The sequence below is a fragment of the Drosophila obscura genome, unplaced genomic scaffold (assembly GCF_018151105.1).
Source record: "Drosophila obscura isolate BZ-5 IFL unplaced genomic scaffold, ASM1815110v1 contig_73, whole genome shotgun sequence".
NCBI classification, from domain to species: Eukaryota; Metazoa; Arthropoda; class Insecta; order Diptera; family Drosophilidae; genus Drosophila; species Drosophila obscura.
The window spans coordinates 2,022,013-2,034,521 of NW_024542865.1; the positions used below are offsets into that span (position 1 = coordinate 2,022,013).

The window sequence follows — 12,509 nt, forward strand, 5'->3', positions numbered from 1 at the left end:
GCAAAGAGAATGGGCGAGAATGCCAGAGATGTATAGCCTGGCCATGGCTGGCTTAGGGTATCTCTCCAGTCGCACCTGCCTGCCCATCCACATATAATTTAAACATCTGGGTCACCCGGCTGACTGACATAACTCATTTCATTAGCTTAAGTAGCCAGCAGCTAGGGTCTCGAGAAGTTCTCTCACTCTCACTCTCACTCTACGCTCCACGCTCCCCGCTCTTCCGAGCGAAGCATTTTAAACCACTTTCCAACCGGTTGCCATACCACACACAAAAACACGTACGAGTACATTCAAGGTCTACCATATGTATATTTGTCTGCTCGGGAACTCTTATCAACTATCAAAAAAAAAAAGGGGCCAATAAATATGTCTATAATTAAGGGGGGGCTGGGCGCTACAGATAGGGCCCACTGTACTGATAGCCCCCGCTGCCGTAGCCCTGGACATGACCTACGTTGTAGCTGTCGACACCGTTGTACGTCTCGGGGGCGGCACTATTGAATCCCGTGGCCTCGGGCCAATCCACCAGTGCCGGTCGACGAAGACGCGTTGGTGCTGGCGCTGGCGCTGGCGCCCCATAGGTGTCCGCCGGCTCATCCTCGTAGCCATCGACGCTGCCGCCGCTGCTCAGTTGTGGTGATGGTCGGAAGCCCGTGCTGCTGCCACCACTGCTGCTCGGCCTGGAGTAGTCATAGCCGTAGGCGGCGGACGACTCCTCGGGTGCCTCCAGGGTGTAGGCCGGTGCCGGTGCCGGTGCCGGTGCCCGGCCGGACTTGGCGCCGCGTCCAGCATGGGTGTAGGGCGCAGAGTAGCTGTAGCCTGGCTCCACCTCCTGCTCAATGTGCTCCTCGACGGGCGCGGGCTCTGCATAGGGCCCGCCGCCAATACGATGCGAGTGATGCGCATGCGCATGCGGATGGGATCGCTGGGATGCGGATGCGGATGGGTAGTGGTAGCCCACATCCACATCCAGATCCTCGTCCTCCTCCTCCTCGTGATGGGCGTGGTGTTGCTTGTGGTAGTGTTGATGGTGGTTCGGCTGGGGCGGGCGGGACTCAATCACGCGGTACGTCTCCACACTGTGCTCCGGATGATCCTCGTAGTCGTAGCCACTGTGCCCGGCAGCTGCAGCTGCAGCTGGAACTGGCCTGGAGCTGTGCTGCTCCTCGATGATCGTGTAGGTGTTCACCTTCTTCTTGGGGGGCAGTGGCGGTGGTGGTGGCGGCGGCTGCTTCTTGTTGAACGACTCCGTGAGATGGGCGGCCAGCTCCTTGGCATGATTCAGGTAGTCCGCGTGCTCGCTCATGTGCAGCGGCTTATCCAGATCGGAGAGTATGACGCTCTCCAGCAGGGGACTGGGATGCTTCGGCTTGGGCGGTGCCAGGCGACCGCGCTGCAGGCGCTGCAGCTGATGCGGATGCGGATGCGGATGGTGATGGTAGTGATGGATCACTTTGGCCACCTCCGGCTCACCGCCCTGCTCCTTGGGCACATGCACCTTGATGTGGACATACTCGTTGCCGAAGGCGGCCACCGAGGCACAGCCGAACACCACCAGCAGCGGCAGCGGCAGCGGCAGGAGGTGCTGTAACATGCTTGGCAGCGGCTTCTTCGTGTGCATTCTGTGGCTGTGGCTGTAGCTGTAGCTTTGTCTAGCGATGGGTATGGGTATGGATTCGATCTGGTTCTGTTGAAGCGCGCACGCGATCTGTTTGGTGGCTGTCATCAGCTTATGGCCTATAGACCGCCGCCTTGCCAAAATTGGTTTAAACCGAAGTCTTTCCCATGTCAAAATTTATATACAACAGCCACCGACCAGACCAGACCAGACCAGACGAAGCTGCGACGCAGCTCTTGACCTACGCTCCGCCTCGGGGCATTTTGGGGAAGAGAGAGAGAGAGAGAGAGGTGGAAAGAGATGCGGTCCATGCATAGGTTGACCGTTGAATGCCCTTCCCTTCGAAATGTGCCTACCCTTGCAGGGGCACTCCAGTAGCTCAGCTCATAATCGCATATACTCGGTATATATTATTTATTTATAAGCTTATATTCAGTAGCTCTAGAATTGGCTCTGCCTTATTGAATCTGAGTCTGATCTGTAGCGAGTGCAGTGGCAATGCCATTTATAAATAATATGTATATACAACGGCACTTTGTTCTACTCTGCTTGCCAAGTTAGTTCAGTTTATTGAGCAGTAAACATATCTAAGAATTTTCGAACAAAACGGTTACTGATTGATACGCTATTGATTGATAGATTAGTGATGATTATTGATACTTCTGCTACGCGTACTCGGTTTGAGTACTCCCACAACTAATTACCAACTAATCAACTTAAGAAACAGAACCCCTAAGGAAAAGGATGCCCCTACTTGTGAAATAGTCTTCGTTTTTGTGTTTGTTTGTTTGTATATGTAATTGAATTGAATGTGTCTCTATTGAAAAATGCCAATTAAACTGAAAGCCAAGCAGCAAGTTGATTTTTTAAGTCACGCAACATACAAATTATTAAATTATATACATAAACTGCACATTATGAACAATGACAACATAGTGTATATATATATATATATATATTGTCACGCACAAGAAAAACTACATAAATATTTAAAGAGCATTATTGAAAGGTTACTTTCAGTGTCCAAGTCTAACTTCAACATAAAAAATAATTTAATTTATAATACACAATATATTGGATTTGTTTCGTTATGGTTATAGACGCTATGGACATTTTCCAGATGATTCCAATTGTATCCCCCCTCTGTAGCTCCATAAAAGTGTGTGTTCCCCGCCTGCAACACAAAGTGCACATGCTCGCTGCGATTAGGAGAGAGAGAGAGAGAGAGAGAGTGTAAAAGCAACTGTAAAATGTCATTTTCTGGCAACCACCGTTTGACAGTCGTCGCTGCGCAGCGCTGCTACGCTTCTCTCTCTCGCTGCCACTCTGCCATCCACTCTCACTCTCTTTGGCCCTGCTGGCTGGTAGCATCGTTTATCCACATAGCGGTTCTTTTTGTTCATTTTGTGTTTGTTTTAACTTTTGTTTTCATTATCATTGAAATGCGGCGCATACATTTTTCTAGCCGCCAGCCAAATAAAAATCGTAACGAAAGTTCATACCAAAAATTCAAAAATTCAATAATGAAAGCGTCTTTGGGCTCGGGTGGTCTCTGCCCCATCGTTGAACAACGATTCGATGGGTCTTCTGGCTCGATCATTGAGACCGAATTGCAGTTGAGAAATTGTCTGTCACACCTTTGTATATCCCCCACAGATAGTACCAGCACATATCCCATATTCTCAGTTATATAATATCTGGATTATTTGTGATTATCTTTTAAATGTTGTTTGTGTGAAATTAAAAAATTAATTTAATTGTGATGCTAATGGCGGGGGGGCCCAACACTGAGAAAGTTGCGCTGCGGCATTATCGCATCATCATCATCATCGTCAGGAAAGTTCATCATTCATACTCGTAGCTCTGCTCGCTATGTAGAAACTAACAAAAAAAAAAAACCAAAAATATATACAATAATTATAATAATTATAATACAGAAGATGCAAACTTAAAATGCAACTCATTTTTATACATATATTGCAGAAACATCTCCGATTGAATTGTGATTGTAATTTATTCGCATTTAATTCGCTGCTGTGGAAATTCGCTACAACAAGCCCCGAAAATTAATCTATAATTTGAGATCATCTCGGTGGGGTTTACCCATTAATTAATTATCCAGCTCTCAGCTCTCTCACACGCTTTTCAGACAGCGTGGAAATGTACTGCCCAGCCATGGCAGTGGCGGGAATGGGGGGGGAAGTCTAGCTTTGGCACTGGGGAATGCGGTTGAGTTCCGTTCATGCAAAAATCGAACTCATTTAAATGAGACAACAAATGAAAATAAGACAAGACAAGACAAAGCCAAGTAAAGAAAAGAAAACAAGAAAAGAAATGAGCTAGGAGTGAAAATAAATTAAACGTGTTTATATGTATGTACATATGTATGTGCACGCTAAACAAAAGCAAAATAACAAAAAAAAAATATTCATGGTCATAGTTGTACGCGTATTACGTATACGTAAGCACACTCCATGTGGGGCCCCAAAGCATAGGGGCACAAGAAATGCAGAAAAGAACAAACTGCCATTCCAGCATTAAATTGTAAAGCCTATTAGCCCTCTAATTGACTTACGAGCCACAGGCTACAGGGTTCCCTCCCACATGTAAATGCAAATACGAATGGGATAGGGATGGGAACCCCGAGCCAGCACATAATCCCACTTTATGACGCCAGTAGTCGTGGGAATAGTAAGGCAGAGTCCTTCGCGACTGTCCCTTACTCCTTTTGCCCATTCACTTCCATCGATCACAGCTTAAAGGAGTGAAAACGGACAGGTGGGTGGTGGTGCGTGCCAACGCTGACGTCACCGCGCTCTGCTTTGGCCAGCAGTGGCAGCGGCAGCGCCAGCGACAGCGGCAGCTCGTCATCATTGCTGGCCGCGTCATCAGAGTCAGTCCAGTCCAGTCAGTCGGCTCGTTTGTTGCTTGGTCGTTTGGATTGATATTGTCAAGAGTAAGTGCTTCGGCCGCAGCGCCGACGCCGACGCCTTCGTCTGCTGCTGCTGCTGCTGCTTCTGCTGCTGCTGCTGCTGCCTGCTTCTGCTGCTGCTGCTGCTGCTGCTTCTGCTGCTGCTGCCTGCTGCTGCTGCTGCTGCTGCTGCTGCTATCGCTAATGCTTGGCCCACCCGGCCTGGGACAACGGCGCCAAAACAAACCAAAATCAGTTTGAATTCTGCCTTCAAGCGCAATAGAACAGAACAGAACAAACAAGCCAGAACCAAGCCAGAACCAAGCTGGCCAAATCCGAGTGGAGTCCGCACACAGATTAGCCGCCGCCTGATTCTCCAGTTGCTGTGCAATTAATCAAAGAATACAGCCCCCGTATCTCAAATTGTAAATTCGTTGTGTTCTTTTTTTGGGTGCAAGTTTTATTGCCTTACTCTAGTTCTTGTGATACGTATACCCCCAACCCAACCCAACCCAAACAAAACCAATACAAGCCAGCAGCAGCGATAACATTTTTAGAGCGCCAAATAAAACAAATAAACAAACACAAACGAACTGTTATCAAAAGCAGCCGCTGCTCCAATCCAATCCAATCCACTTCACTTCACTTCACTTGCCTCCAATCAGTGCCATGTCCTCCGGAAAGATTCTGCCGCGTCGCCAGGCGGTGCCCGTCCTCTACACACGCGGCACCCACTATGAGGTTGGCTTCGATATGGTAAGTAGCGGAAGTCCTACCTACTCCCCACTCCCCACTCCTAGGCTGGTCACGCCAACTGAATTTTAAATTGCAATTCCTTGGGACCTTTATTGGGTTCATTATCTAGATTATATTGTGACGCAAAGTGGCTGGCTGAAGACTCAGACTCAGTAATTTTGGTTATTAAGTGCCAGTATTTGCGGAATAAGTGCAGCATATTGCATCCTGATTTAATGACTTAATGGCTTCAGTGCACTCATAGTCCAAATAGTTGAGCAAGAGTCTGAAAGTGAGCTAAAGACATTTACCATCTTTACTTGGACTTCGACTGTGTGCCATGTGGCATCAGTGCTCCGTAATTTCTGCGCAAATAAGTGCAACATTTCATTGATATTTGTACACTATTTTGGTTTACCTTTTGGAAGGAAAGTCAAGCATAAAAAGGCCAAATTAAAGCCAACGGAAAGTAGCCAAATTATATATATATAATTATTATTATATTTGTATTAGATTATATTAATTATATCCTGTTGTTCCCTCACTTACAAGTGAAGTTGCACTAAATAAATCTATAATTATAAATTGATAAATATATGTATATATATATATCCTACCCCTCAGAAGCCCAGCAATTCTTGGCCGCAACAGGCAACGCGAGCAGAGCTGCCAACAGCTTTATCTGTCTGCTCTGTGGTTGGGGTTATCTTTACTGCAGTTACCCCGTACATACCTACAATATACATATATATACATACATATATATGTGTATATGCCAGAGAGCACAGACCAGACTTACAGTCAAGTCTCGGGACGTTGTTTCGTTTGGCTAATGCCAAATGCTAATGCAGATTCGTGATATGTAATATCCGATCCGATCCGATCCGATCTAATTTGCATGGCATGGAGCTCTCCACGGCACGCAGTTATCCGCTTTCGTGTCCGCGTGTCCGCTTGTCCGCGTGTCCATGTCCGTCTCTGCTGCCCACCCAAAAGGTTATTTTATATACCCCCAACACCCATTCCATTATTCATTATTCATTATTCATGTTTCATGTTTCTTTTTCTTTTTGTGTTGTGTTCTTTCTTTATTGTCTGGTTGTGTTTTAGTCGTCGTTGGGTTTCCTTTACACTGCCGATCGATCGATCGGTCGTGATCGATTATATGTTTTTGTTTCCATCAAGTAAATAAATAAAAAAATAAAATAAAATCTCCATAGGGGGGCGTGCCTTCTATTTTGTTTGTTTGTTTGTTTTGTTTTGTTACAAAATTAGAAAGCATTTAATCGTTTAATTATAATGGAAATATATTTATATATTTATATATAATTTGGTTGTATTTGTTTTCTGTTTATTTAATTGGTTTGCAGGGCCGCACGTTTGGCTCGATGATTAAGAACTTTTTGCTCTTATCGAAGACACTGATCGAGACGTACTTGCCCCTCTATCAGTCCCCAAAAGGCAGTAAGTACACCCACCACACAAATATATAGTTTTGGGAGCACAACAGATGGATGGATAGATGGATAGATGATCGAGTGGATTTTGAATTGGTTTGAATTGGATTAGAATGATTTATTTGATTTGATTTAATTCCAGAGCAAATCTACAATGAGACCCTGGAGTCGGTGAAGGAGAGTTTCCCCCAGTACATACGCGAGCTGGAGGGCGTGGCCGATGGTGCGGAGGTGGAATTCCATAAGGTGAGCATAGGCTAGCCTCAATTCCAAATTAGTCAGGGTCTGGGTGGGGGTGGGGGTGGTAGCTGTAGCTAATTAGCAACTAATCCAACTGTAAATTGTAAGCGACCGACTAATGGGTAATATGGCATTATCTATCGTACACAATTAAATGCTCATTAAAATGAATACAATTGTTGGGGTTGCCTCTTGCCTCTTGGCTCTTGGCTTTGCCTTGCCTCTTGGCTTAAATATTGTAATTTAACGCTAATAATCGACACTGCAAGGCCACGCCGTGTGGGAGGGAGTGTGGCAGGCTCTAACGGTGTAGCTAAAGCTCAAGGGGGAAAAACTTTAAGTCAAAGTCGACGCGGAGTCGGTCGTGCAATTGAATAATCTTTGTGGGACATTCATTGCGTGTCTGTGGGGTGTCCAATGACAGCGCCGAGTGCACTGCCCTCTCCCCCCCTCCCCCTCTCTCTCTCTCTCTCTGTCTAACTGTACAGTGTTAATTGGCTAAAAGGGTACACTTCACACACCGCCAGGGCTGCATGTTGTTAGATAATCCAACAATGCAATTAGCAGATGTTTAGCTCAGTTTTCCAATTTAATTTTATTGTAATCGATGCACTGGCAGGCGGATTCACCCGCCACGTGCACAGTTCAACAATGCCAACAATGGGCTTCTGCCTCATCTAATTGCTGAGCTGAGCTGAGCTGAGGATTCCCACTTAGCCAGCGATCACTGTGCAGCAAGCAGCAGTCGAAACTGCCCCGTGCAGAGAGCACAGACATTGAACTAGTTCTGATTTGCGGCTGCCTGCTGCCTGCTGCCTGCTGCATACCCTACCACAGCCAAGGGTTACCACGACTCGAGGCAACCTTTTGTCAAGCGGAAACATCTCCAGGGGCCCCCCCCCCCAGACTCGGCACACTGAAATTACCTCGAAGTACGATCTATTTTACAGATAAAGCCTGCCATAAAAAAACAATAACTTGTTTCTGAAATTTATGCAATTGTGAAATTGATAATTTTATTAATTTATAGTCTTGGGACTTACGCGCCCCTTGTACTATTTTTAATCAGGTTTGTGGTGAAATAATTGTGTCTCAAATTACGACCAGCACATTTCATTCCAACGATAAGCCAACGGCAGTTCCTCCATCGATTTTTAGTCCCTCTTTGATTCTGCTTTTGCTTCCCATGGGCAGGGCCAGGTATTTTTATGCCGATACACGAGACGGGTTCGGGGTTACATTAGCTATGTTTTAGCAGCCTAAATCATTATCACTTTATGGCCTCAATTTCGAGCAAATAATCTGCAGCTATCCCTGCAGTTGGTAGAACTGTCAAAGTTAGATCCCCCACAGCTGCCAGTGCCTGCCAGTGCTAAGCCTAGACATTTTCCCCTCTAATTTAAGCCAATTTGTAGAGCCACAGCACACACAAGAGGCAAGAGGCAAGAGCAGAGAAGAGAAGCCTGACAAATTGGCAACACCTCAGATCTGAACTTAACCCTTGCCTGGCTTCATTTGGCCTGGCCTATGGCTGCCATTTGGTATTGGAACTGCGATTGACATTGGGATTGGTGGATTGGGGGATTGGGGGATTGGGCACATGGCTCATTAGCATGGGGCAGCATGGGGCAGCATGGGGCAGCAATGCAGAAGTCGCAGCTCAGAGCAGAGCAGCTGCCTTGTTGCTCGATAATGTGTTATAATTTTTTGTTCACAGCATTCGTACAGCTTTTGGTCCGAGCAATTAATTGCACGCAAAAATCGCGCTGACCCTGGCCGCGCAACTATGAAAATCAACTCGTACATACATATGTACATCTATCCAACCAACTAAATCAGCATCAGCCCAGCCCCATCAGCAGCGCCACACGGTGGGCAGTGCGTTCGTTTTGGCTGCTGTGACGGTGCCCGAGACGGAGACGGAGACGGAGACGCAGACTGAGATGGAGACTGAGACCTGGGCGACAATTAATAATTCAAATTAGCAGCATTATGATTGCATTAAGCTGTGTTAGCACTTCGATGGCAGCTCTCTGTTGCAGCTTTATTGATAATTAGCATGGAATTGGATCGATGACGAGCTGCAGCTGCAGCTGAGAGATGCCTTGCCATTGCAATATCTCAAATGTTGGCAAGAATGGAAGGCTAGCCAAAGAGGCCCACCAGAGCAGAGTCATGGCTGTGATCCATGCACCACACAGACACACAGACACACAGTAAATACAGTAAATAAGCATGGGAATCGCTTCAGCTGGGGGGATAGCTTATAGCTCATAAATAAATAATTAAGCAGGCATATCGATTGAGTATTCAGGCCCCGCCGTCTGCCTTACTTACTTACAAAATATTCAATCAGAGGCAATCTGCCAGGGTGGCCAGGGTGCAGGCCAATTATCCAAAGTAATTGATCAAATTTTAAACGGTTGCGTTTCGTTTTCGTTTGCCAGCTCTTTCTGCTGCATCTGGATGACATCTTGCCGCAGGCCCTGAAGCTGCAGCCGCGCAACAAGAACCAGCCGACCGGCTGCTCCACCATTATTGTCAACCAAAAGAATTGCGTGGGTAAACCCCCGGCAGCAGCTTAACCCCCGCCAGCAGGTGGCACTAACACTCGCATCGCATCTCATTTGCAGCGACTGCTGGGCCACACCGAGGACGCCCTCACGGAGGCGCTCAATCATTATTATTTTGTTGTGGCGCACATCGTCAGCGACAAGCCGCAGGGCAAGTACAACGTCAAGGAGGAGCACTTCATGTCGCTGTGCTATGCGGGCCACCTGCCCGGCTACACCATGAACCAGAATCACCACGGACTGGTCTTCAGCATCAACACAATCAGCGCGGAGCTGCTGCGCAGCGGCAAGACACGTGAGTGTGCCTGTTCCAGGCTATCCGTATCCTTATCCTTATCCGGTGATCCTTAATGCCGTTCGCTTCAGCGAGACACTTCCTGACACGAGCTCTGCTGGCCACCAGCAACGTGGACGATGCCTTCAGGGTGCTCAGGGACGCTGGCGTGGGGGCAGCCGACGCCTGCTCCATTAACTTCACCTTCTTGGCGTGAGTATCGGAGCTTCGGGCTTTGGGCTTTGCCCTGCCGCAGAGTCTACAGTGTTCCCTTGGGCATTCCACAGCGATCCGCGCCAGATGTTCTACAACGTGGAGATGGCCCCATCGCCAGACCGCAAGAATGAGTCGCTTCTGAACATCAAGGAGATACCCCTGGGCGAGCACAACTACCATGTGAATCAGTGAGTAGATATCCGCAGCAGGAACAGTACTCTGTTTACCCTTTACCGTTTCGATCGCTCCCAGATTCGATCGCATACGCCAGGATCAGGCGAACGCCCTGATGGTCGATTCCAGCGTATCGCGCATGCGGGTATTCGGCAGCTACAAGCCGCCAATGAGCGAGCAGGATGTGCGCCACATGCTGGGCGACGTCTCTGGCGGAGAGTACTGCGTGTGGCGGGAGAATGGTAGCTGCGACGAGGTGGTCAAGACCATTGCCGTTGGCGTCTTCGATCTGAGCGCCAGGACCGTGTCCCTCTATTCGGACAATCCCGGCGAGACGGAGCCCCACTGCAGGCTGCCACTGCTCTTCAAGTAGCTTTAAATGCGGCAAATTTTATGTTTAGCAAAGTTCATCAAATGGCGGTATTTTTTTTTTTCAAAATAACAAACAAAATAAATCCGGTTTTGTTGGGCATTAAAACCAATAAATAAATACATAAATAAAGTCTTTGAAAAGTACTTAAACTTACTACAAAAATATTAAAAGAAGGCCCACGGATGCCCACTCAAAAAATGGTAAATTTAAACGTAAACATTTAATAATAATAAAAATAAACATCATACGAAAGGCTATGACCTTTCCCCCTTCAGCCCATCAATTTGTTTAATATTGGCGCTGTGCATGCCGAATGAAAAATATCCTTGAGCCAAAGTCAGCAATTATCTCGCATCCAATTTGCAATTAGGGGAATGCAAAAAGTATCCGATTGTTGTGATTTCCTCACGGAGGAGAATTTGGGGCACCCTGTACCTGTACCTGTACCTGTACCTGTACTGACATATGTTTCATAGTCGACTGATGAATCAAATTTCCATAGAAAAGAGCAGAATTGGAACACGCAAAAATACACAATCTAGGGAGGCTCTGAGACCGAACTTGATCCCAAATTTTGTTGAGGCGTAGGCAAAGCCCAGGCCTGAGCTCATTCCAACTCCAGACTCCAACCGATACACAGTTCACAAATACAATACAGAATACAAAAAATCAAATTTTCAAATTTCAAATTTTTTTTCTTAAATTTTTTTTTTTTTTGTTTGTTTATTTGTGCTTGCTTTCAATAATGTCTTACTCTGAGGCTTCATCTATTTCGTCGGATTACGACTCCGACTCCGACGTGCCAGTTCGGGAAAAGGCCAATGGCGTGCGAACGCCAGCAGCTTACCGCAATTTCTTGCGGGGCCAACGCTTCTCACCAAAGGCAAAGCTCAACGTAGCTGCGCAGCGGTGGAGGGATATGGCGCCTGCACAGCGGTTCCAGTGCTCCAGCTGTCGCTTGTGGGCCCCCTGTGCTTCGTCCGTGTCTTTGTTAGACTCTCACAACGAACCGGAGGGCGCTGGCTGTCACAAGAAGACGAGAAAACGCGGCAGCTCAAAGCGCAAGCGCAAAGGAGGCAAGTGCAAGTCCAAGCGGGCAAAGTCTTCTTGTGGCAAACGGCGACGACGCAAGTCACGTAGCTGCAAGAAGTCAAAGCCGAAACAGAGCTGCGCAAAGAAACCGCGTCGCAGATCCCGTCGAAAGTCCAAGTGTGCGAAGCACTAGTAGACCTGTTGATGACCCTTGAACTGATGATGAAGCTCCGTTGATGATCCAGACAAAAGCAGCACTCAAAATACAAAAACAAAAACAAAAACAATTAATCAAAGCCATCGTAAACTCAGCATAAACTCGAGGCAAACACAACTTGCAGCTGAGAAGTCCCAGGAAAGCACCACTGTTGAGGACACATTAAAATACCGCCCACGCGGACGCATCCTCGACGCCTGCGACAGAAGATGTGAGTACTTACAGTTGATGCTCGTTTCCCTGCCAATACTTTAGAACCAGGCACCCATTGTTTTTGTTTTTTTCAGGCGGAACACGAAATAAACTGGTCCAGACAAACAGCACGTGAAACATAATGGAGTACTGAAGTACTTACACTTTTCTTCCTTATTCCCAAATCAAAATTCTCAATTGTTAGTGATAACTTAATACGTACTTACGTTTTTCCTTCCTAATTTGTAAGCAAAATTCTTACGTTTTTCCTTCCTAATTTGTAAACAAAATTCTCAATTGTTAATACTTAATACGTACTTACGTTTTCCTTTCCTAATATGTAAACAAAATTCTCAATTGGTCATACCTGCCTGATTCGCAGATGAATTTGTGAACAAAGTAAAACAATATATTTTCTGTTACTCTTCGTATTTGATAGCAGTCAATCCAAACATATCAAAAGCGCAACGGCTGTAGCTCGATACTATCATGAT

At 46.6% G+C, this 12,509-nt stretch overlaps 3 protein-coding genes across 3 annotated transcripts; 2 read left to right on the forward strand and 1 right to left on the reverse strand.

Moving 5' to 3' along the window:
• Positions 1 to 303: 303 nt before the first annotated feature.
• Positions 304 to 1,729, reverse strand: LOC111065112. Its single transcript, XM_022353108.2, has one exon. The coding sequence runs from the start codon at positions 1,727 to 1,729 to the stop codon at positions 398 to 400; it is 1,332 nt and encodes a 443-aa protein (XP_022208800.2). The 3' UTR covers positions 304 to 397.
• Positions 1,730 to 5,047: 3,318 nt separating this feature from the next.
• LOC111065167 lies at positions 5,048 to 10,635 on the forward strand. Its single transcript, XM_022353175.2, has 8 exons — positions 5,048 to 5,288; positions 6,638 to 6,731; positions 6,867 to 6,970; positions 9,412 to 9,522; positions 9,598 to 9,832; positions 9,904 to 10,024; positions 10,099 to 10,215; positions 10,280 to 10,635. Exons 1-8 carry the CDS (start codon positions 5,202 to 5,204, stop codon positions 10,572 to 10,574), a joined length of 1,164 nt encoding a protein of 387 aa, XP_022208867.1. The 5' UTR covers positions 5,048 to 5,201; the 3' UTR covers positions 10,575 to 10,635.
• A 684-nt stretch (positions 10,636 to 11,319) lies between these two features.
• LOC111065168 (histone-like protein 18C) lies at positions 11,320 to 11,799 on the forward strand. Its single transcript, XM_041595489.1, has one exon. It carries the CDS (start codon positions 11,320 to 11,322, stop codon positions 11,797 to 11,799), a length of 480 nt encoding a protein of 159 aa, XP_041451423.1.
• Positions 11,800 to 12,509: the final 710 nt, after the last annotated feature.